The 26,209-nt window shown below is 37.8% G+C and overlaps 1 protein-coding gene across 4 annotated transcripts in view; it reads left to right on the top strand.

The window, feature by feature from the left end:
- Positions 1-26,209, top strand: part of NNT (nicotinamide nucleotide transhydrogenase) — a 94,277-nt gene that overhangs the window by 51,032 nt on the left and 17,036 nt on the right. For all 4 annotated transcript variants that reach the window (XM_038535151.1, XM_038535149.1, XM_038535150.1 and 1 more), the window contains 8 exons: positions 486-596; positions 1,584-1,729; positions 2,939-3,134; positions 5,834-6,067; positions 7,485-7,645; positions 9,982-10,161; positions 17,366-17,525; positions 19,912-19,993. In XM_038535151.1, the coding sequence (XP_038391079.1) occupies positions 486-596; positions 1,584-1,729; positions 2,939-3,134; positions 5,834-6,067; positions 7,485-7,645; positions 9,982-10,161; positions 17,366-17,525; positions 19,912-19,993 (1,270 nt within the window). The remainder of the gene's footprint in view (positions 1-485; positions 597-1,583; positions 1,730-2,938; positions 3,135-5,833; positions 6,068-7,484; positions 7,646-9,981; positions 10,162-17,365; positions 17,526-19,911; positions 19,994-26,209) is intronic.

Below are 26,209 nucleotides of genomic sequence, written 5' to 3'. Positions count from 1 at the left end.
TTGAGTGCAGAAGCAGTTTATCCACCAGCAGTCCCCTTTTAATTCTTCTCTAATAACATAATTGATTTATATCTTTATCAGGGAAAACAGGGCTAGAAAGTTAGCAGAAGGCCAAATTTTTATGCAAAAGGGGAAAAGATTTTGTTAACTCTTTGACCACAATAGTACTTCAGTGACAATAGCGCTTGAGAACTTTCTCCTTTGTGTCTATACACGTGAGATCCTATAGCTGTGACATTTTTTTTTTTTTTAAATTTATTTATGATAGGCACACAGTGAGAGAGAGAGAGGCAGAGACACAGGCAGAGGGAGAAGCAGGCTCCATGCACCGGGAGCCCGACGTGGGATTCGATCCCGGGTCTCCAGGATCACGCCCTGGGCCAAAGGCAGGCGCCAAACCGCTGCGCCACCCAGGGATCCCTATAGCTGTGACATTTAATGTGGCCTCATCTCTATTATTCACCACCTTGATTCTTTCTTCCTAGGGCTGACTGCAGTTGGTGGACTGGCGCTGATGGGAGGACATTTGTATCCTTCCACAACTTCTCAGGGCCTTGCTGCTCTTGCTACATTTATTTCCTCAGTCAACATTGCAGGTACACTGGCAATGGTGGTAAAAGAACCCAGAGTACTATTTTTAAAAAAAAATATTTATTTAAGTAAGCTCTATACCCAGTGTAGGGCTCGAATTCACGACCCTGAGATCAAAATTCACATGCCCATCCTACTGAGCTTGTTAGGTGCCCCCAGAGTGCTATTTTTAATGAAGACATGAGAAGCAAATATAAGTTCATATAGAATAGACATACGGACTTTTTTAGACATTTGGATTTTGAGAATTTTATCATGCCTTTAAAAATTGTTTCACCTGGACCATAAATGCTCTCTGTGAAGAAAAATTATTTTGCCCATTTGTAATTTATAGAAACTATTTGATAAAAGAACACCTTCTTTCCTAATGCCCCAAAATAAACAAGCAAAATGATTGTCTTGCTACAAGTTAACTGGAAAGTTATTGAATGCATAGTTTTGAATTAAGTTAACTTGTAGTTATCACCATAACATCTGTAAATGAGTATGCTTTTAGATAAAATTTTAGCTTTTTGCCTTATCCTAGTCCATGTTTCTGAAAACTGAAAGCCTAGCACATCACTTATGTAAACTCCGTCAATGCTATTTTGTAGCTAAAAATTACTTAATGTGTCCAAGAAATCTGGTGCCTGTTGATACGGCATTTTTTCCCTTTTATCACTTACTGTAGGTTTAACAAATGGAATAACCTATTAGAAAAAAATACTAGCCTTTGATTTTTTGCATTCCCAAGCTGTTTGAATGCCGATTTACTTGTCATGCAGAAATCGTTGGTTTTGGACTCTGATTGCAAGTTTTATTCCTGAATAAAGGGTTCTCACATTCGATGAAACTGGCTTGAGTAATAGAATAAGTTTTAATTTTGAGGTCCTAAACTGTTACTTAATATATTTATCCCTAGGTGATAAAGATATGCTTAAAATAGAATATACCTGTTTAAGAATCATGCTGATCAAAATACCTCTTTTCTGTTTTATATTTACTTTGATAAGGTGGCTTTCTGGTGACCCAGAGAATGCTGGATATGTTCAAGCGTCCCACGGATCCCCCAGAATACAATTACCTGTATCTGCTCCCTGCTAGTACCTTTGTTGGAGGATATTTAGCTGCCCTCTACAGTGGTTATAACATTGAACAAGTAAGAGGCTGTTTTGAGAATTTAAATTTTTGTCACTGTGTTTTCTTTCCAACTAGATTTAACATGATCATTACCAAAATTCAGGCTCTATCAAGCAAATAAAATAATAATTCTAGAAACGTCTTGGTCAAATAGAGCATGCCTGTCCTCTAAGAATCAGGACCCTGGATTCTAGAAACATTTGTTTGCTAACTGAATGTGCTAGCATGGGTTTACCTGTTGGTTTCTCAATTTTTCAACATGTAAAAAGGGCAAGAAGGTTATTACTATCCTCTTTATGTACCTGGCTGGATTGTTGTAGGCATGCAGTGAAATAATCAGTAACAAAATTTGAAATTTTTCTGCTAAATACTATTAGTCCTTTTCCTACTTACTTATTACTTTCTTCCCCCACACATTCAGTACATCATCTCTTGTAATCAGATACTGTGTCAGTTCATTTAAAAAAGACAGTGCAAAAATGAATATTATATAGAAAAGTGGAAATAATCAAGTTGAACTTTTCAGTGACTATCACGAGAATGCAACTGCTCTGACGGCAGAAGAATCCTGTCTCCCCTGGTTTCTGCTGTTTCCAACATTTCTTACTTGTTGCATGAAAAAAATCTTTTTTTTTTTTTTGAAAAAAATCTTTTAAAGATCTTTTTTGAGAAGAGTTGGAGAGGTAGATGATAGAGACCCATGTCTGAATCCCATGTTGGCTATTCTCTGATCTTTGGCCTTGGAAGAATTATGTAACCTTTTTAAACTTTGGTTTTCTCTTTTGTAAAATGAGCATGATGATTCTTTCAACCTCTGTGGGTCTCTTGGGACTGACTTATAACATCAGTGAAGTATATGGCACAGTCCCTGACATTTACAGCATCAGGGGTGGCTCCTTTACAGTGTTTGGTCAGCTCTAGATCCCATGATAACTCTGTTTAAATATAGGTGCTTTTATATGCATTTATGCATGCTATCAAAGCTGGAAGAAACCAATATACATAAATTGCAAGTGCAAATTTAAGATATTTGATTTGTTAATAGTCCTAATGGATAGGAAAATATATTGAAGTTTTCAAAGAAGTCATACTGGTCCCTCTATTATAGTCCGAATTTAAAATTGTTCTTAGGAAATCATGTTTTCTCAAGAGAAGTCCTCCGTTCACTAATAGACTAAAAGTTTTGATAGTCTTTCTCTCTCTTTTCTCTTCTCTTTCATTTAAAAAGATCATGTATCTGGGCTCAGGCCTGTGCTGTGTTGGTGCCCTGGCCGGCCTTTCCACCCAGGGAACAGCTCGTCTTGGCAATGCGTTGGGCATGATTGGGGTGGCTGGAGGCCTGGCAGCCACCCTTGGAGGCCTAAAACCATCCCCAGAATTGTTAGCTCAGATGTCTGGAGCAATGGCTTTGGGCGGGACCATTGGTAAGCACTTGGTGGGATTCTGCTCTCATGTGAACGCATACCCATTTTTTAGCTCACTCTTTTGACATGGTTGGTACGGTTACTCAGTGTTAAATGTTTCAAAATGGGTGTATTTTAATGAGGACTCTACCAACTCTGATTCTTCACCAAAATAATTATGCTAGACACAGCTAATGATATTATTCATAACTTTTTAATTTGTTAGATTCTATTTTCTATGCTTTTGAGATTACCTACATTATGTTTTTAGAAATACTGTGTAAAGGTGAGCTTATGTCTATGTCTTCCCAACTCTGTATTTAATGACGTAACATTGGTAGCTTGAAGTTGACCATGGTAGTTGCATTTTTACCATGGAAATCAACAAATGCTACAAATCTGGGTTTCATTTCTTGTTTTGTTGATTGTCCAGACCTAAGAAAGTGATGGAGAAAATATTAATAATGCAGCTTAAACTTAAAAGTGTGCTGTGTCTGGAGCCATTACATTGTGACTATTACAAAATATTGAGCAGATATTCTTCCAATATTTGAAAACTATTATCAGATTCAAGCTGTTGCTCACATTGTTGACAATGAGTGAAGTTCTCACATCTATCTTGTTTCACTTTTGTCTTGTTAATGCAAGCAAAAATGTCAGCCAGCATTCCCGTAGGAACTACACTCATTTCATCAGTTGCAAACACTGGGTTCGTGACAGATACAAGAGTTTGGCAAAAGTCAACAAGTACGGTTCTGTGAAAGTCAATTGGCAACATGGAGTTTATAATAAAGAGTATCATATATTTTATTATTTGAAAATTATGTGCTACTTTGTATCATTAAAAACTCATATACATATTTATACATGCATATGTTTTTGTTAATTTTTTTGTTAATTTTTTATTTATTTATGATGGACACAGAGAGAGAGAGAGAGGCAGAGACATAGGCAGAGGGAGAAGGCGGCTCCATGCACTGGGAGCCTGATGTGGGATTCGATCCCCGGTCTCCAGGATCGCGCCCTGGGCCAAAGGCAGGCGCCAAACCGCTGCGCCACCCAGGGATCCCTATGCATATGTTTTTATCCCGAGGAGCTGGTGGTTGTATATTCACCAGTATGACAGTATCTTTAGGCCTCATTTTATACTTCCCCAGGGAAGCTTTGTGCCCTTTCTTGATAGTCCCTGGACAGAAACTGGAAGGGGAGTGTTTGTACTGTAGGTTCATGGCAGGAAAACCTTTAGACAGGATCTTAGGAAATATTCTGAGGCGCACTCCTCCTATATCACCTACTTAGAGCCATGCAGCTCTTTCACAGTCTCCTCATTTGGACATTTACTACCCAGGCATTTGCATTTCTTTGCCTTGGGACTTGGCTTCCACCCACCCACCTGAAAACCCAGGCCTTCTTCATATTCCAGCTGTTTCTTATGTGCTCAGGGAACAGGTGGTGGCTTGTGGAGAAGAGAGCTTGGGTTATTCATACAGTGGGGAGAATGTAAGGGTTTGATTGGAGCCTCAAGTAATCTGAAGAAGTGTCAGGGGAATATTTGCAGGTTGTGATAGAAGAAACATCTGCTAGTGTTTGACCTTTGGAGTTGGACCGTGTTTAGGTGTGTTGAAAAAAACCTGCTGTTTTGAAAGGGTATGCATAGCCAGTGTCCTTAAACTTCTGTGTAGTCCCTGTAAGAGAATACTTAGCCCATAGTAGGAAGCAGATAATTTCTAGTGACAAGGATGGAAACCCTTAAACGTGGTCTTTTTTTTTTTTTTTTTTTTTTTTTTGTTTAATTGAGATATAATTGAGGTCCCTGGGTGGCTCAGTTGGTTAAGCGTCTGGCTCTTGATTTCAGCACAGGTCATGATCAGGCCCTGAGTTGGAGCTGAGCGTGAAGCTGGCTTGGGATTCTCTCTCCCCCACTTTTCCCCTTCCCGCAAACTTGGGTTCTCTCTCTCTAAAAATAAACAACTAAAATTGAAGTATAATTGGCATAATATCATATTAGTTTCAGATGTACGAAATAATGATTCTGTATTTGTATATATTGCAAAAGGATCACAGTAAGCCTAGTAAACATCTGTCACCATACATAGTTGTAGAATTTTTTTTCTTATGATGAGAACTTTTAGGATCGACTCTTAGCAACTTTAAATAGGCAATACAGTATTACTAATTATAGTCACTCTACTGTACATTATATCCCTATGGCTTCTTTTGTAACTGAGAGCTTCACCTATTTTGCCCACCTCCCATCCCCTGTTTCTGGCCACCACCAGTCTGGTTTTTGTATCTATGAGCTTTTTTTTTAAAGATTTTATTTATTAGAGCAAGCCAGTGAGCAGGGGGAGGAGCAGAAGGAAAGGGAGAAGCAGACTCCCCGCTGAGCATCGATATTTTTTTTTTTTTTTTCCCCCCACAATCCCAAGATCATGATCTGAGCTGAAACCTGATGATTTGGCTCAGGATCACCTGAGCCATCCACATGCCCCGTTTTCTTTTTTTTTTTTTAATTTTTAGATTTCACCTATAAGTGAGATCATACGGTATTTCTCTCTTTTTCACCTAGTGTTACCTTAAGGTTCATTAGTATTGTTACAAATGGCAAGATTTCCGTCTTTTTTATTAATGAATATACTATTCAGGTGTAGTCTTTATTGTAGTTGCTTCTCAAAGATCTGTTGAGTTTTAATTTCTCTTTGACCTTCATTTCCCAACAGGATTGACAATTGCCAAACGGATCCAGATTTCTGATTTACCTCAATTAGTTGCTGCTTTCCACAGTTTAGTGGGCTTGGCAGCTGTGCTTACTTGCATTGCTGAGTACATTGTAGAATATCCACATTTTGCTGTGGACTCAGCAGCAAATCTCACCAAGATCGTGGCCTACCTCGGTACTTACATCGGTGGTGTCACATTCAGTGGCTCTCTTGTTGCCTATGGAAAGCTGCAGGGTAAGTGATTCAGCGTGACAGAGAGGTAAATAGCTGTTGTGTAGGGGGCTTCCGGGCCCATTTCAATGTCAGAAGATGGCTTCTGTGCTGTCTTACATGTGCTGAGTGCTCTTTGAAAGCAACAGCAAAAACTGCAAAGCAAATAAAATAAGACCTTTTGAGCCTCAACTGATTGCCTGCTTCTCATTCTCCCAGCTTTCCTTTTAATAGAGAAGTTATAGTTCATAATGAATGTTTTGCATCATTCATCATTCAAACTTTATGGCTTCATTATTGTAAAACAGATTCAAGATGAGTGAAACATTCACAGAGATTTGCATTGATGAAAAAAAATTCTTCACTCCAGAACCTGTTACGTGAAGAATTTGTGTAGCACTCAGGAATACATAACTCCTCCACGTCAAGATTGCTTCCCTTTATTGGTGCTTAAGAATCTCACAGAGCTGTGAAGCCATTTCTTCTGCAGGCAGCTAGTGGAGGAAATAAGTGCACAGAAATTCATGTAGAGGGACTAGTTGACATTTGGTAACATATGAGCAAAACTACGTCTTCATAATCCTTAGAGATGCCTGTGTGGAGTTCGCAGAAATGAACTTTATATGTTTTCCAGAATACAGAGAAGCTTGTTGGGTCAGTTTGTGAGATCGCTCTGTGGTACTTAGTTTGAAAACATAATCATTTTATGGCTCTAGTATGGCAAACTTGCTACTGCCAAGGTCAGCCATGAAAATAAAAGTAGGGAAAAAAACCCCTGACCTCACAGAGGCCATTTCTTGTGTTTTCATGAGTAAGTGAGTCTGTAGAGAAACTGGCTTGTGATATTAAAAAATCTGGTCCTGCCTCTCAGTAATCAAGCCATTAAGATTAAATAGAGAACTTCCATGAAACTTAAGGATCACCAAAGAACTTCAAGCTTACAATGCTTGAAAGCTTACAATGCTCTTGTCTCATGCTTTGTTTTTAAGAACAACTAGCAAACCAGGGCTCTTCTCCCTTGGGCTCAGTTGATAGAATCAGAAATGCTAATGGACTAGGACTCTCTTTTGAAGTTTTAAATGAAACCACACTTAACTTCTGTGTTGGTCATACAGGAAAAAAACAATTTTTAAAGATTCTGTGACAAAGAGTAAAGAAATTGTTGTGGGATCAAAGTAAAGAACAGTTAAGCTGAGCCATTCTTTTCCTACTTTTAATATTTGTTATATGTAAGAGCCCTACTTTGCTTTTATGTTTCAGGACCTTTTTAAAAAATTCTTATATTAAAGTTTGGTATTTTAGGATTAAATGACATGCACTTAAGAGTGTGTGTGTGTGTGTGTGTGTGTGTGTGTGTGTATGTGTATGTGTATGTGAACGGGGGAGGGAGAATGGTTTAATGACATGTGCTAGGTTCTGACTGACTTGTGCACGGTCCTAGGTATCCTGAAATCCGCCCCGCTTCTGCTTCCTGGAAGGCACGCACTTAATGCAGGCCTGCTGGCTGCTAGTGTGGGTGGAATAATCCCATTCATGATGGACCCTAGCTTTACCACCGGCATTACCTGTCTGGGCTCTGTGTCAGCTCTCTCTGCTGTCATGGTAAGAAAGTTAGGAGTGGAAAGCACTCAGGCACTGGCAGTATTTTGTTAGATTATGGTCTAATCTTATTTCTCTCTCTTCAAGACCCTTGATGAAATAAACATGTTTTGAAATGATGTTACATGTTCTTTTTAGGATCTGGAAAATACAGAAAAGGGTAAGAGGAAAATCACTGTTTCTCTCCATTTAATGGTTCCTTTCAAAGTTGTTGTGTGACATCTTTTTGCTCTGGGTCTTTTCACTGGTGTTGGTGAATAGGAATTTTAAAAAGCCAAGTGTTTCAGTTCTGTTCATTAGGTGCCTATTTATTTATTTATTTTAAAGATTTTATTTATTAGTGAGAGACAGAGAGAGAGAGAGAGAGGCAGAAACAGGCAGAGGGAGAAGCAGGCTCCACAAAGGGAGCCCGATGTGGGACTTGATCCCAGGACTCCGGGATCACAACCTGAGCTGAAGGCAGACGCTCAACCGCTGAGATACCCAGGTGTCCCTAGGTGCCTACCTATTGTGACAAGGCCCACAAAATAGTACTTTGGGTTTTATGCAATAAGCGTAAGATACTCCCTGCCCATTAGCTGTGCTCACATTTATTGGAAGCTATGTTACCAAGTTAAAGAATTACATAAAATGAGATGCAGTTAATAAACCCTGAAAATTCAGTGGGGGAGTTCAGCAAAGCCCTTCATGATAGGTTTGGTCCTCTTCTCCCTCTCTAATTTTTACATTTAGTAATTTGATACATACAGTATTCTCAGTTGTCTATATGCTACAATGGAGCATTTTATCATATCAGTGTATTATTCCTTTGCAGAACAACTCTGTTATTCACTGATGCCTTCATGTTTGTCTAGTCTGGAGTCTACATTGTAGACAAGGTTTATGTTTTAGGTTTTTAAAATAATTTATAGTGCTTAGCACAAAATTAGACATACAGTAATTGCTTATCAAACACATGATGGCTGCTTGATTCAAGATTTACAGTGTTAAACATAATACTTATTTTTATGTAATCCTGAGAGGCCTGATTTTGACAGAGAAACTTTAAAAAACTGAGAAGTAGGGGTGCCTGGGTGGCTCAGTCAGGTAAGTATCTGATTCTTGATCTCAGCTTAGGTCTTGATCTCAGGGTTGTAAGTTCAAGCCTCGTGTTGGGCTCCATCCTGAGCATGGAGCCTACTTAAACAAAAGAGAAGTCTGAAAAGTAACTTAAAATTCTTTTTATGAATACTGACAGTACAATGTTTTTCTGACTTGTATTGCACTGATTTTTATTTTAAATGAAAAAAAAATGATTTTGGCATTTTTTTATCCAGTAAAGCAGAAGAGATTAAAAAAAAAGTCTCAAAACCAACAGCATAGGAACGTAAAACTTTAAGAATTACTATTTTTGAGAAGAGGTGAATTTGATATTTAAAGGTACTTTATGCTTATATGAGAATGAGTAAGATAAAATACATTGTGGATTATTTTAACTGCTTTTGACTTAAGAGGCACATGAATACATTCACATCTTAAACTCAAAATATGTATGTGGAATAAAAAGCAAAAGTCTTTCTCCCCATCATTCTATGTTTGTGTTTAGGGTTGCACCATGTTTATTGATTTGGGGTTGCACTAGAGAGACTTTCGATTCTGTTGTATTCCTCCAAAGAATTTTGAACATTATTTTTTATTTATTTTTTTTTGTAGGCAGCTAACTTGGCTGCATTCAGATTTTAAATCTGGTGCCCTTATGGTGGGGGCAGCTGAAATCTATTATTTATCCTTAAGAAGATTGCTCGGAGTCTGCCCACATATGCATAGTTAAAGAGCCAGAAATTTGGGCAGAATTCATACATAGATTTTGGGGCTCCTTCTCCATAGCCTGCTCCTCGGCAGTTTCTCTTCTCACTTTCCAACTGCGGTAGTAATCCTAAATCCTACCCTTGGATCTTCAAATAGCAAAGCTATGGACTTATATTTCTATTTTAGCTGTTTCTTTTGGCAGCACCAGGGGCCTGCCTTAGGTTAACGCTGTAAAAACTGGGAGATTTGCTCAGTGCTGTTACTTTTTTTCGAGCACAGACCCCTCTCTAGTTTCTGTCTGCTTTTCATCACTGCCTCTTAGGGATTTAGGGCCATTTCTGAGGGTGGCAGGGGGAGTGGTTCAGTGTTTACACCTGTTATATCTGTGGGAGACTTGATCAGCTAGGAGGCACTTCATCATTACCAGCAGTGGAGCTTCAAGGTAAATATATTAATTGGAAAACCAGAATGGTTAAGATCCAAGATGTCTAGTTTCAGAAGTTTTATTTTTAATTTATTAATTTTGATTTCTGCTTTGGATTTCATCCTAGGGTGTGACTTTAACAGCTGCCATCGGGGGTGCCGACATGCCCGTGGTCATCACTGTGCTGAACAGTTACTCAGGCTGGGCTCTGTGTGCCGAGGGCTTCCTGCTTAACAACAACCTGCTGACCATCGTTGGGGCGCTCATAGGCTCCTCGGGTGCCATCCTGTCCTACATCATGTGTGTGGTAAGAAACAGGTGTTGGAACAAAGAGGAAATGGTGTTCTGAAAAGAAGGATGTTTATTTTATTTGCAGTAAAAACGACTATGTCAGTTCTTACTTTTTCTTCAGTAGAAATCTCAGTGTTTCATTTGAATACATTTTCAAGATGGCTTTTTAAGTACCCAAATGTAGATAATCAGGAAAGTTAAATACAAGGATAAAAAACCTGCCTCCCTCCGTCTGGAGATAGGCACTACAGATTTTGGTTTCTTTCTTTCTGTTTCTTTCTGTATTACACATCTGTGTATTTACTTGTCTGATTATACTATATATTGTTTTACATTTTATTCTTTTAATCTTACTATATTCTTGTCATTTTCTTGTTCAAAATGCTTTTTAAATACTATTTTAAGGGACTTCATATGAATCCATCATATGGATATATAAAATGTACTTAATATTTCTCTAATGTGATACTTTTTATGATGTTTGAATTTTTAATTTTTCTTTGTACATAAGTACATCTTTGGCACTTCTGATTTTTGTCTTTGGATCGATTCCTTGAAGTGAAAGAAGTATGCTCATTTTTATCAGCTCTTTCTACTTATTACCGTGTTGTTTCCGGAGAACTTGCTCCAATTTACACTCCCACTGGTCATCTGTGAGGGTCCCTCTCTTGAAGTTTTGTGGTCAGCATGCTCTTTTTTAAAAAAGAAAAGAAAATTAAGAAAACAAATATTTCCTAGCTTTCTTTTTGTTTCTAATTCTCTTCTGGATGGCAAGAAGATATCTTGCAAATAATTAAAGGTTTGACTAGGAAACTTTTTCAAATGGTAGATACCACTTTTTTTCTTTTCTTTTTTTTTTTTTTTAAGATTTTATTTATTTATTCATGAGAGACACAGAGAGAGGCAGAAACATAGGCAGAGGGAGAAGCAGGCTCCTTGCAGGAAGGCTGATGTGGGACTTGATCCCAGACCCTGGGATCACGCCCTGAGCCAAAAGCAGGCACTCAATCGCTGAGCCACCCAGGCGTCCCAATTTTTTTGTTTTCATTACAGTATGGTTGACATACAGTATTCTACTTATTTGGGGTGTATAATATAGTGATTCAAAAATTCTGTACATTACTTAGTGCTCATCATAAGTGCCCATCACCTATTTCCCCCACCTCCTTGCCCACCTCCCCCTCAGGTAACCATCAGTTGGTTCTCTGTAATTAAGGGTCTTTTTCTTGGTTTGTGTCATCTTTTTTTCCTTTGTTTGTTTTGGTACTTAAATTCCACATGTGAATGGAATCATACGGTATTTCTCTTTTTCTGACTGACTGACTTCACTTAGCATCTAAAAATGAACCGTTAACCCTTAGTTTGGCTTTGCTTCATATGGTGAATTTGAATGACCAGCAGGGGGCAGCAAATTTTCATTATTACTTAAACTTGTGGTTGGTCAGAACTTGGATTTTAAAATTAAATGGGAGGATTTGAATTTTACCAAAGCCAGTGGCATTCTGATATGGGGGAGAGGTGAGGAGGACCTGTGTCTAGTTCTCAGAGTGTCATCATGGTGCCTTCTTGTCTTTGTTTTTTTCCTAAATGGTTTTACTTAGGTTCTTAAATGTGTCAGCAGTATATTCCAGATTTGTGGGTTTTTTATTTCCTTTCCCTCCCTTTCTTCATCTTATTTCTTTTATTATTGGTTATAGCAACTACAGAAACTTACAGTAGCAGTTCTGTGACAGAAATTAGAATAAGGTAGTAAGAGGCACTTGTTGAAGATACTTTTTTCTCTGTGCACCTCTGTAACTATATCATCTTTCTCATATTTTTTCTTTCATATTTCTTATATATGTTTTCTGTATTTTTTTTCTTTCTGTTTCCATCACCTCAGGCATGCCATTTCCTGGCAGCATACCACAGATACTTTGTATTCCTATAGTCTATAATATCTTTTTATAGCTGCCTGTGACCATAAGGGTCACTCTGGTTCAGACACTCTGTTTATAATAGCAACCTGTATTAATTTAGATTCAAAGACAGTTGAAACTTTAATTTTCAAAAAAAAAAAATTCAATTACCAAAAGAAAAGATGTTTAATGTGGGGAAATTTGGAACAAAGTAGAAAAGGATAAATCATTTGTAATGCCATTACCACTTAACTTTTAAAATTTAATATTCTGATTCTGGTCTTTTTCATAAGAATATGTTCAGATACATTCTGCGTTGCTTAATTATCTCACTGGTACTTTTTTTTTCTTCAGCGTGCCTCCTTTTGCATTTTGATTATTTCTTTAGGTAACATTTTTATAAGTACAATTACTTGGCCAAAGGGACTAAGAGCTTTTTGTTGGCTGTCCGTATCGATGAACTGAATTCTGCAAAGGACTCTCCAGGCTAGGCTCTCACCAGTGGTGTGTGGGATGCTTGTTTTACTGTATATTTTCTGTTCCTACATCTTATTACAGAACAAAAAAGGAACAACAAAAACAAGATTACTGTATTTTTCAATTTTGAAGATAGAAATTTTCTTTCCTTCTAAATTGTCCTGATTTCTGACTTTTCACATTAATCTTCATTGATTCTTGGCTTGTGCTTGTTTATTACAAGAAATTGTTTCTTCAGGGCTGGTGTTTTAGCAGCTCAGAGTGGTTCATAATAATAGTAGAAATAAAACAGCTGCTTGTAATTGGGCATAGTAGTAGGCATGAACATACTGTAGGCATTAACGCTCAGCGCTTTACAAATATTAGTTCATTTAACCCCACACTAATTCTGGGAGTAGGAAATATTCTCATTTTACAGGAAGGTATGTATTTTTTCTGTTATGTTTTTATTTATTTTTATTTTTTCACTTAAATTCAATTTGTCAAGGAAGATACTTTAAGATCCCGTTGATTACTTGCCTTTGTGTTTATGGAGGCTGACCGAGCACCTAGCCCACTCATATGAATATAATAATTGCTAAGTGAACATTAGATGAATATTTTGTTGGTTGCTCATTTCATATTTTGGAATCCTCTCTGGATGGGTTATGGTAACAAATGTACTACCATATATCAATATCTTGTTATTATTACTAGTGTGTTTAGCTTTGTTATTTTATTACTTATTGAGGAAACATGCAAATCCAAACCAGAACAGAGTGGTTTTATTATGTGAGAGGCAGTGGAATGCTCCCTGAGTGGCTAATTGGTAATCCCTAAAATTGAATTTTTGTTCTGACAAAGAATTCTTTTGGGTGTCTTCTGAGCCACATGTTTGGTTATACAATATTCAATATTAAACCAAAAAATGTCGATAGTGTCCAGGCAACCAACTCAAATGAATGATTCACTTTATGTCCACATGTCTTACAGGCATTAACCTCTTCGTGATTTTACAGTCCATTTACTTGAGATAGTGTCCAAATTGCCTGGGAAATAGAGGCCTTGCAAAAATGGAACAGCATTTTCAGACCAAATTTTTGCAGTTTGTTACTTGTTTCCAAATGAAAATAGAACAGAATGAAGTGGATCAAAGCCAAACCAAAAATAATTTTTTTTTGCTTTGCAGTCAATTTTTCAGCACCCACAAAGCATTGAAATGAGAGATGATAGTAAATGGAGTATATATTATTATTGCTTTGGTTTTGTCTATTTTATGAGCTTTCCTTTGTTTTCAGATTTTTTTTCTTAGAGTTTGCTAGGAATTATATGAATTAAGGCTCTCTTTAATGTAGCATACAATTTTCATTATTGGGCTTAATAACTTAAAAGGAACAGTCTTGGACAGTGTTGTGAATACTTTGTCTTAGAAGCTGGGAACTCCTCAATCTGTGGATCAGTGGTCACAGGATAGTCTCATTAATCACTTAAGCAAGCAAAAAAAAAAAAAAAAAAAAAGAAGAAGAAGAAGAACAGAACAAAGATCTAAATAAACCCTAAACATTTGTTGAAAATATGATGTTGCAATGGTAAATTCAGAGATGAAAAATAATTTCATTTTTAAGAGACCACATGGAATCAGCTTAATGGTGATATAATTGTGGATATGTGTTCAACAAGTTGACTTTGATTGTTAAACTACTGTGTGGTTCCCTTTTTTTCTCCCAAAAATGCCATTAGATAGTGGGTAAACATTAATTAAATGTTCTCAAAAATTCTTTTCTTCTCCATTCAGTTTTACAGGGAGAGAAGAATGGTTCCTTTTATTTTTATTTATTTATTTAAAAGTTTTTATTTAAATTCTGGTTAGTTAACATACAGTGTAATATTGGTTTCAGGAGTAGAGTTTAGTGATTCATCACTTATATACAAAACCCAGTGCTCATTGTAAGTGCCCTCCTTAATCCCCGTCGCCCATCTAGTCCATCCCCTGCCCATCTCCCTCCATGAAACCTGTTTGTTCTTTACAGTTATGAGTCTGTTATGGTGTGCACCTCGTTCTCTTTTTTTCTTCCCTTCCCCTATGTTCATGTTTTGTTTCTTAAATTCCATATATGAGTGAAATCATATGGTATTTGTCTTTCTCTGACTTACTTCCTTTAGCACTATACTTTCCAGCTCCATCTATGTTGTTGCAAATGGCAAGATTTCATTCTTTTTGATGGTTAAGTAGTATTCCATTATGTATATGTACCATAACTTTATCCATTCATCTGTTGATGAACATTTGGGCACTTTCCATAGTTTGGCTATTATGAATAATGCTGCTATAACATTGGAGGGGGCCAGTGCCCCTTTGAATCTCTAGTTTTGTGTAGCATGGTTCCTTTTAAGCCAAGTTGGAATAAAGTGGTCATATCTTTGTATATCTGCCCCTCTACATCATGTTGCTCTGTCATCTATCCTTTTGCAGGACTGTGTGATGTAGCCGCTTTGTTTGACTTTTTTAAAAGAAGTTATCTATGACAGAAATATGTCACTGTCTGAAATAGTCCTTTTAATTAGTTTTTAAGGCAAACATTTGGTAGAACATATTTCTAGTAATTTAATTTCAGAATCCTCTAATTCAAAACTAAAAGGATTTGTCAAAATCAACAAATATTGAGTGTTTGGAAGTCTCAGGTATGGCTCTTTGGATTTTCTGTAAGACTTGGGTTTTAAGTATAGGACATTGGGTTAAGAATTTAAATCTTGGGCAGCCCGGGTGGCTCAGTGGTTTAGTGCTGCCTTCAGCCCAGGGCCTGATCCTGGAGACCTGGGATCCAGTCTCATGTCGGGCTCCCTGCATGGAGCCTGCTTCTCCCTCTGCCTGTGTCTCTGCCTCTCTCTCTCTCTCTCTCTCTCTGTGTCTCTCATGAATAAATAAAATCTTTTTTAAAAAAAGAATTTAAGTCTTCATGTCAGATTGGGACTGTGTACCTAATTAAAAGCATTATTTGTTTTTCTCTGATCCTCTTATCTGTTCATAAATGTGTAAAGGTATTCTAAAGATACTTATTTTGGGGCAGCCCGGGTGGCTCAGCAGTTTAGCACCGCCTTCAGCCCAGGGCCTGATCCTGGAGACCCGGAATCAAGTCCCATGTCGGGCTCCCTGCATGGAGCCTGCTTCTCCCTCTGCCTGTGTCTCTGCCTCTCTCTCTCTCTCTCTCTCTCTCTCTGTGTCTCTCATGAATAAAAATAAATAAAATCTTAAAAAAAAAGATACTTATTTTGTATGTAATAATCTTAGACAAGTTTACTAGCGTTTAGGTTCTGTAAAATATGAATGCTATGTCAGAAATAAGTTTAAGTCAAAAGAACAATTTAAAAAATTCTGACAGCATTTTGATCCATCATCTTTAAGTTATTGATACGTTACCTTTAATCAAGTATGGCTCTTCGTTCATCTTCTCTGCTTCTTTTTCCTCCCTGCCTCTACCTCTGTCCACTTCAGCAAGTGTGTGTCCATGTCTCCATAATGGTAGCAGGCTGGCCGTCTTTGGATGAATGGTCATGAGTTTTTTTCCTCCCAACATGTTACTTATCATTGAAAATCTCCAGGTGCTTTTGTTCTTTAATAATAAAGCAGTGTCTTTTTTTTTTTAAAGTAATAGATTGACACATATCTTTTCCATGGTATAAACAATGGATCAATGATATGTTTATTATAGCTCTTAAAAGAGGATTTAATAATTTTTTGAAATTTTTTTCTGAAATGAGAAATCCAATTATCATGTAAAAATGTCTGCTTTGTTTAGGTACAGTGATTTGAATTCTTAAAAGCACTTGATTGCTCAAACCATCTATCTTCTTTTTTTTTTTTTTTAAAGATTTTATTTATTCATAGAGACACAGAGAGAGAATGAGAGGCAGAGACACAGGCAGAGGGAGAAGCAGGCTCCATGCAGAGAGCCCGACGTGGGACTCGATCCAGGGTCTCCAGGGTCACGCCCCAGGCTGCAGGCGACACTAAACTGCTGCGCCACCGGGGCTGCCCCCATCTAGCTTCTTGTCTTGTCTTTTACCACCACAGCTCCAGAGGTCTACAGATGAACTGTTCTAGACACCAGTGCGGCTATTGTCACATTTTTCAATTGTTGCATTTGTGTGGCACATTGTTGGATGATTGTAAATGAGCATGCCTTATTCTTATTTTTTTCCCCCAATTGTTTTTCCAGTTAAAAGGACGGGTATGAATTTTAATGAAACAGTGTCTCAACTTACTCATCTGCCCTTTTGGAAGTAAATATTTTAGGAGCCTGATAATGAACTCAGTTGCTTCTGTTACAGCTTCTGGGAGCTGTATGTAGTTGATTTGGAAAATAAGACCTTATCAACTTCACATTTCTCTTTTTCTTGACGACAGAGGGCAGCAGACTTCTGCTGTGGATCGCTCTCTAATTCCTTCTCTTTGCCTCTTGACAGCTTGTAGCCGGTAGCAAGATTCACCTGAGGGATCTGTAGTCACCTTATAAAATTTCTCATAGATACCATTCTCTTTTACTCTGGTGAAATACATGTAATTATGGAGGTAGAACTTGCTTAATCAGTACACAGACAGTAGTAATGGATTGGAATTTTTCATTCATTTCTTAATGTTATTGGTCATTTTCCATTAAATTATTTTTTAAAGTTTTTTTAAAAATTAACTTTTACTGAAAATATATCCATGTACAGTTGACTTTATAGATGTGATCCATGTGATTTGTTTTTTTTAGATAATCAGGTAAACCTCATAAAATGATTATGAATTTTATATACACAGGATTCATACCACTTTCAAAAAGTTATATGGATACTCTCACAGCTAATAATTTTGCTTTCTAGGCAATGAATCGCTCCCTGGCTAATGTGATTCTTGGAGGCTATGGCACCACTTCAACAGCTGGTGGAAAACCCATGGAAATTTCTGGCACACATACAGAAATCAACCTTGACAATGCAATTGACATGATTCGAGAAGCTAATAGCATTATTATTACTCCAGGTAAAAAAAAAAAAAACAAAAAACAAGAAAAGCAAATAACCTGTAATAGCTGTTGGAATTGGTTATTTTTTTTTAAATTAATTTATTAGAGACACAGAGAGAGAGAGAAAGAGAGGCAGAGACACAGGCAGAGGGAGAAGCAGGCTCCATGCAGGGAGCCTGACGTGGGACTCGATCCCAGGTCTCCAGGATCACACCCTGGGCTGAAGGTGGCGCTAAACCACTAAGCCACTGGGGCTGCCTGGAATTGGTTATGTTAATACAGTTTTTTATCATAGGGAAAAAGTTGAATTGGAGCTTACTCAGTTTTGGAAATATAATGGAAACATCGAAGCAACCCTGTGATTACCAACTAAAAAATGTTGAACATCTTTGGCCTAGGTTAATATTTTCGGGACTTACATAGAGATCTTACAAATCAAGGTAGTCCAGCTCAAGCCATGTCTTCCTGTGATTCTGTATGTATGTTTTTGTCATGTTTGAGTCTTGCTTTTTTTTTCTCCTTGATAGTTTTTGGAATTATTGTCAATATTAAATTAGATATAGTGTATGAAAGTATCTAGTTCACTCATTAGACTCACTCAGTAAATAGTAAATTTAATCTGTTTCTTTTCAAAAGTAAATATTTAAAAAATCATTGAGAGCCATGTGGTTTCCAATACGATGAGGTAACCTGCCTAGTAGAAAGGATTTGGCCTGGGAGTGACAACACCTCAGTTTTGTTCTGAATTTTGCCTCTTAACAATTGACGTGACAGTGACCAAGTCATTGACTCTCCCAGCCTCGATTCCCTGATTCTCTGAGGGTTAACTCAGTTTTCCTTTATTTTTTAATTTTTTCCTCTATCTTTCAAATTAAAAAAAATTTTTTTAATTTGAGTTCAATTTGCTAACATATAGCATATCACCCAGTGCTCATCCCGCCATCAGTTTTCCTTTAATCATACCACAGAATGCTCTGATATTACAGGTAATACGTTGCATTCAGTTTAAGATCCTAACTCTCTCATGCTACATAGGAGTTTTCTATAAAGGAAATCTATTGATTTGACATGTGAGTGGTTTGCTGGTTGCTGTATGCTGAGATGTAAATAGCTGACACCCATGGAATTGAATGTTCAAGTGCAAGCTTCCTCAACTGGGGCAGTATCTTTTTCTAGAGACATTTGAAGCATGTGGTTTTGGGTTTTTGTCTCACAGGCAGACATGCTGGTGTCCACTAGTGTGTGGGAGCAGACAAACCAAATATGTTATATTGCCTGGGATAGTCCTGCATCATGAACCTGTCCCCATGTGAGGTGGTTTAGAGAAACACGGCTGGAGTATAGGGGTAGACAGATGTAAAGGATATACTCTTTTCCCTTTAGGCATTTTCTATCTAGGGAAGAAGTCAGATCAATAAACAATGCAAGGTGGGTTATGATCAGGGCTAAATTGGACTGTGTAGACACACTTTGTTTTTAATCATGAGGAAGTGAAGAAGGGTTGTCAGGAAGTGAGGGTTTGTTTTGGGCCTGGAGGATAGATGGTGTTGGGGGTGAAGGAAGGCGGGGGGAACAGCTTGGGCAGAGACTTGGCATTTAGAAAGCAGGGGGCAGAACAGCAGGGGAAGGTGTGACTGATTGTACAGGGGGGATGGATGGAAAGTAGGGTTTAAGGGAGAAGGAAGGGGACTGAAGTTTGTGGTCATACCTGTAATAACAGCAGAAATAGGGAGTGCTTCTAGTTCTTTTGGCAGAGGGGGAGATTTTTAAGTTCTTTTTTTTGGAGACATGAAGTTTGAGGTGGAAATGGGAGAGTGGACATGCCATCCTGGAGCTCAGACAACAGGCTGATATTGGACACAGATTGGGAGTCATCAGATGCTTGTTGAAGCCGGGGGACTGGCTGAGATTTTCCAAGGAGAGTGTGAGGGGCAAAACCAAGGCCCTGGGGAGTTTTGTTGTTTAAGGCAAACAGAAGGAGATGGATTCAAGGATGTGAAAGAAGAATAGTAACAAAGGTAGGAGGGGAACCAGGGAGCTGTAGTGTTATCAAAACCAAGTATGAAGATAGTTTGAAAACATTTACGTGAGCCACAACCACCCCCCCCCACTCCGAGTGTGTGTGCAGACACAATTGTGTGTGTGGTATGGTGTGTGTGGGGAGGGGCTGCCGAGCAGTAACAGACCATGCAGAAGATTGAGAAGGGACCATTAGAAGATGAATTTGAATATGAAATTTAGGCCAATATTTTAAGTTCAGAAGTTTGCTTTCATTTCTGGTCCTGTTAACAGATTGCCTTTTTTTGGGCATAAAAAGATGTTTTGATCAAGGCAGAAATTATTGTTCCTAAGATTTCAAAATAAAAGAATCACATTGTTCTGTGTCCTTAATATTCTTTGCAGGCTATGGTCTCTGTGCAGCCAAAGCGCAGTACCCCATCGCCGACTTGGTGAAGATGCTCTCCGAACAGGGCAAGAAAGTCAGGTCAGTGCTGGGGGTGTGAGGCTTGCAGTGTGTGTGTGTGTGTGTGTGTGTGTGTGTGTGTGTGTGTGTGTTTAAGAAAAGGAAAATTGAGGACTTGCGTTTAGATGACGTTCTTACGATGGAGTTTTACATATGGAATCACAAGTAAACCGAGTCATAAAAACCCTATTCTACCTTCAATCCTGTGACCTAGTTTTGCTGTCTCTCAGACCACAGAACCTAAATACAGGCTCATCTCAGAAAGAGAAACTTTATTATACTGGGTCTCAGGATTTTTACTAATGGGAACAAACAAAAGTCCTGTTTCTGGTTGGATTTGGGGGAGGAGGTCAAATAAAGCATTAGAAACCACATCAAGATATATCTTTTTGGTTTCTTGTGTTCATTCGGATTGAAGAAAAATATCTCAAATGAGAGGTCTTTTGAAGGGTGAGTGAGACCCAGTGGTGATCCTGTGTGCTGGTGAGTGTCTGACTGGGTTCACTTTCCTATTCTTCCATGAAAAAAACTGTTGCAGATGTTCTTTTCCTAACACCATACACTTTTTGAAATAAGAATTAGGGCAGTCGCCGTGCCTGCTGCCTGGCATTTGGGCACAGAACTGTGCTCTTGGGAGGATCTTGAGCTCAGGGGAGAAGTTGAGGACTCTGCATTTCCAGATTATTCCCCATGACTTTGGATGAAGGATTTGAGGAATGTAAAGATGGGGTCAGTGGTGACAGACCGTTGTAGTACTTTGCATCTGACCTGTGCACAGTCAGTGAAGGGACTGTCTGGAGTTATTCCCTGGGAGGATACCTGCTGCTTCTTTGCTAGAGAAGCTGGTTCTTTAGCACTTTCGTTGACATGGTACCACAAGTCAGAGAGACGTGCTAACTCTATTATTAAATAAAATTCGTTTGTTCACCAGAATGTTAATGTATGCTGACAGAAGTGTTAGTGTCTGTTAATGAAAATTCCTTTTTGACACCTATCTTGCATTTTTTCTGGGGCAGATAATAAGAAAATAAGCTCAACCATGTGCCCAGAATTAGAGTGTCTGTGCAAGACTGGGTGCAGAATCCTGCGTGTCCCAGCTATTAAGAGTGGTGAAGAGACTTCGATGATGAAATAAGTGCTTCTAACATCTTACTTTTTTATTTTAAAGATTTATTTATTTATTTGAGAGAGAGTGAGCACACGAATGGAAGGGACAGAGAGAGAGAGGGAGAGAGAATCTCAAGCTGACTTCATGCTGAGTGCAGAGCCTTGATGAGCCTTGATCTCATGAAGCTGAGGTCAGGGCCCTGAGATCACGACCTGAACTAAAACCAAGAGTCTGGTGCTTAGCTGACTATGCCCCCCTACCCCCACCCTGCGTGCCTCAAGTGGGTCTAACATTTTATTTTAGTAGCAGCTGCATTTTTTCTCTTCCGTCCTTTCTTCTCTCCCTCCTTCCCCACTCTGCCTTCCTGCTATCCTTAGTGCATTTCAAAGACAGAGTCAAAATACTATTTTGTGGTAGGACCAGCTTTTCTGTGTTTCTATGTTTAGTGTAATCTTAGAAAATTGAAGATAGAAGATGAGAAAAATCACCAACTTCGGTTTTTGATTTTCACATACAAGGTCTCATTTCGGTCCCTAGTTCCTGTTTTCTTATCCAGTGTTAAATGGGCCTGCCCTTTTAACCACACACTTGCCACTTGAAGCATTTGCAGACCTACACAAGAATGTGTTAAATAATCTTTTATGATTTTCCTAAAAAGAAATTGTTTTTCTTTATTCAGTCCACATGTGAGAAGTCTAATGTATTAGTAATGCCTTCTATTATCACAAATATTTAGGACATGAGTGGCAATCTTAATGAAGTAGAGAAAGATGCCTTTCCTGTCCTAGTTATCCTTTGAGAAGGGGATGATTAATCTAACATACTTCTCTTATTACCCACTGATGAGCCCATGTTAACCCAACATTTTGGAAAATCAGATCAGGGTGAGGTGGATGCAATGTTGGGGAGCACCATGACTGTGGGGTAGCTTGATGGAAGCAGGATGTGAGGGGAAAGGAATAAGAGGGATGGCAAAAATGACCTGAAAGGAAAAGGGATGAGACAAATGAAATTGCAGTTTCTGACCTGATTAAGATTTCATTTTGATCATGAGGACATAATAACATAAATTGCTATTTTAGGATGATTTCTGTCACCTTGTGTGGGAAAAAATAATTACTTAAGCTGTATGGGAGGTATTAATGAAACATATATGAATAGTATCTCAATTATAATTTGTGTTTTATTGAAGTAATTTTGCGCACAGAACATGAGACATTATATGAGTGTTCGTCATTTCACATAATTGTCATAGTTCAAATAATTTTTTAGTAATAACCTTATTAATTTATTATGTAGGATCAGAGTAAAATTGTTCAGTCTAATTTCTCTATTTGTGAGTTAGGAAAAGTTAGCTGACATTGATCAATTTCATAATAAAGATGAAATTATATATTAACATATCACTGTTTTTTTACTGTGATCTGTTGCATTTTCAACATGGGCTTTGTAACAAGTTATGCAGATTTCACGTTTGTATTAAGTGGAAGATTCCAGAAGTGTTCTTGCTAACACAGTGACAGTAGATTATTCTATTTTCCCTTTCTAGTTTCTGAGTGGAGACTTTTTATTTAAAGGGAGTGATAGAAACTCTTGATTTTTGTCTGATGTGCATTGTTATCTTTTCCTAGGAGAAATGCAGATTTCCTTGATGAAGTTAGGAATATGTTTATCCATAGATGCTAACTTTTTTTTTTTTTGAGATGAATGTCTGTTTGCACAAGAGATCGCTGCAGCATTACCTCGTGTTTTAATGAAATAAATCTGTATTTACAGTTTGCAGTAATTTAGTCCTTTCATCACCCTGTGGAGCTCCCATGGTGTTCATTGAGCGCAGCTGCTGGGCCTCTGGTTCTAGTAGATCTTTGTGCCTCAGGACCCAGCATGCCTAGCATCCAGATGTGGTGACATATTCGCACACATCCCCCATGGAAATGTGCCAGTGTGGACATACGATTGTCATCAATTAGTTATGCCCAAGTGGTGCCAAGAAAAATTGCATCTGTCATACAGTCTGTCTGGCTTCATGGCCCATGATTGATTTAGAGACACTCTTGTTTTCCTTTACTTTGGCTATAGTCATAACATGCTCACCGGGAGCTGAGATTACATAATGAAGCACATGACATTTCATGACAGGGGCTCATGAGTGCTCACGGACTTAGACTTTCTTTAGTGGCCAGTATATTGTTGCTTCCCAGTGGCCCAGAACACCTCTATAACTTCCCTAACTTATGCTTGATCTCTAAAAGCATTTTATTACAAAAATCTTATGCTATAAGATTGCAGGCATTTTTTTCTCTTTATTTCCCAATAGTTGGATTGATAGGATGTGCTTTTTATTATAAAGCAGAGATGGTGTTCCCAGTGAGTAATTCTTGGAAAGATGTGTAAATTTTTTTCTTTTTGCAATTAATCACTGCTTGATTTTCTTTTCAGAATCCTTTCTGAAGCATCAAGCAGTGATTAATTGCAAGTCTTTTGAATTTATGAAACCACCTTTCAATTTCTGTGATTTGACTAATTGATGTTACACATTGCTTTCCTGTTAATGTTCAACTATATCTTTCTATTAATAATTTGTTGATAGAAATTTATTGCTAGGTATTGAGATAAAAGGATGCGTAAGCCCAGTCCCACTCTCAAAAGTTTGTGGTTTCCAAGAAAACAAACCTATCAACAAATGAATCCGTGAATGCATTCTATTTAATGTGATAGTGTGCTAGGAAAAGTAGAGTAGAAGGAGGGTCAGAATGCAAAGGAGAGGAGCAGTTAATTGTCCAGGGGACATTTTAACCTGTTTATGCTACTCATTTTTTTTTTCTTTGGCAGATTTTTAAAAACATTTAATCTTTTTTTTTTTCATTTTCTGTCTAAATACATCTAGCTGCCAATGGTATTTGTGGTCTAATAGTGTTTTTCAGTCTCATGTGACATGGCTACAGGTTTAAATATACATTAGTTTTGCTAAGGAATCCATTCCTTGAAGATATTTCAAGATAGATTTTGTCAGTCTAACTGGATTTTCTTTGTTCATGGATTAAATTTAAATTCAAGTAAGCAGAATTTAGCCTTCATAGATTTGTTATATATTGGGGTTCAGGAAGAGATAGAATATTCAAATTTTTAAAGTAATAAAGGCACATGTGCTTCTGAAGAGAGTAGATACTGGTCCGATGAAAGATTTCATATTTGAGTAAAGAAATAAGACATTATTAAGCATTTTCATGACAGCTTTGCGATACCTTCTTTTTAAACATGACTCTTCATGTTAACGACCATTCACTGGACAAATAATTATGCAGTGTTTTGTGCCAGACAGTGTTCTAGGTCCTGAGAATACATCTGTGAATACACAGATGAAAATTCCTGACCCTGTGAAGTGTACTTTCCCTGGGAGGTTATTTAATAGGCTTTAAGATATTCTGATTCAGAGATACTTAGAGCCCCATTGTGTTTCCAGCTCAGATGCTAGTTGAAATGACGACAGACAACTGTAGCATAGATTATTGCATCAGAGTTTCAGAGTTACCACTGGTACTATTAGGTGATGAATTAGCCAGTGCTTCAGGTTTTCTGAAACAATATGATGTATTTCTTTGCACTTTGTTCTGAGCCTGTCTTTTTGAAAAACATAGTGTGAGGAAGGTGATTACAATGGGAGTTATTTGTGGAATTAGTTGTATGAATGAAACTTTTGGTGGAAGAGAGGAAAACAAAAGAAAGTATGCACATCCACTCACATCTGTGTTCAGCCTATTGTATAGAATTGCCAGTAATTTCTCAGATCAGAGGTGTCTGTTGTGCTCTTTGAAAACAACCCTCTTCCTCCCAGATTCAGACTGTTGGCCAGACTACCTTTGGCTTTCTGTGTATACTGCTCACAGCATATCGGTGTGGTGGAAAGAAAGCGAGTGATGTAGGTGCTTTGTACAGCCTCTGATGTACCATTCATTCCAGGACTCATTTCTTTCACTGTCTTGTCACAGGCATTCTGGTGGTCTGAGGGAGCAAGGCTTGCTTCTGATGAAACTGGCACCTCTGACCATCAGCGTATTTTTTGGCTTCTTGTTCTGGTATAATAAACTCTGAGCTGAGATTCTTTTTTTTTAAATTTTTAAATTTTTTTAATTTTTAAATTTTTTTTTTTGAGCTGAGATTCTTCAATGAGGTTCACGTACGTGTGGCAGAGTATAAATAAATAAAAGTCCTTTGCTCATTTTGTGTTCCAGTTCTTCAGTATCTTGCATGCAATTTCCATCTTATGGTGTTCACCAGCCATTGCCTTTCAGCAGCCATTCAGCAACGTCATTAGGCTTATTCAGACGGGAAGATGAAATTATGTATGATTTTTACCATTTCTCTGTAATATGCCACAATATAGTATTTTAGAACATGAGTGGCAAATAGCATTTAAGTTGTTCCTGTGATATCATTCTTCATAGTCTTGTTGGTTATTTTGAAATAAAAAGCACGTCAGTTGTCATGCACCTTCTATTCTGGGCTTGTTTGCTGGATTTGGTTCAGTGATGGAAAAAGACCAAAGTTGGGCACAATCTATAAAAACATCCTCAGAGGGGACTGGGTAGTGTTGTAATGTGGTTCTGCAGAGGGCTGCATTGATGTTTGCACTTCTGTCTGACCTGATCCTCCTTAGATGACTTCTCATTCTTTGGGTGACCTCAGTGTCACAGGCTACATGCATATAATGGAAAATGTGATGCTAGCCCTCTGTCAAACATTTTCTCATTCACAGTCATAGAGCAGATTTCCATTATTCTATATTAGAAAAATTGTGCCCCTGAGACATTTTTGTAAGCTCTTTAACATTCATAATTTTTTTCCTGAAGAAGGGAAGGCCATAGATGTGAGCACCAGATTTCAGATCAGAGTAGCAGTTCAGTCCTTATTTGCCTTCAAAAAAAGAAAGAAAGATACATAAAGTTTCTCTAATTCTGGCTGTTGGAAAGTTCTAGGAAATTAAATGAACTTTTTTTTTCTTATTCAGAATTGTATAAGTGAGTTCTTCTGAACCACCACTTCTAAGAACTTTCACAATTTCAAAGAGGTGGGTGTCTATCCTTTTGCCCAAGAAGCCTCACCAGAAAGTTAATTCTACAGTGTTTCTC

Source organism: Canis lupus, chromosome 4, assembly GCF_011100685.1.
Source record: "Canis lupus familiaris isolate Mischka breed German Shepherd chromosome 4, alternate assembly UU_Cfam_GSD_1.0, whole genome shotgun sequence".
Lineage (NCBI taxonomy): Eukaryota > Metazoa > Chordata > Mammalia > Carnivora > Canidae > Canis > Canis lupus.
This window is presented reverse-complemented; position numbering and strand designations above follow the sequence as displayed.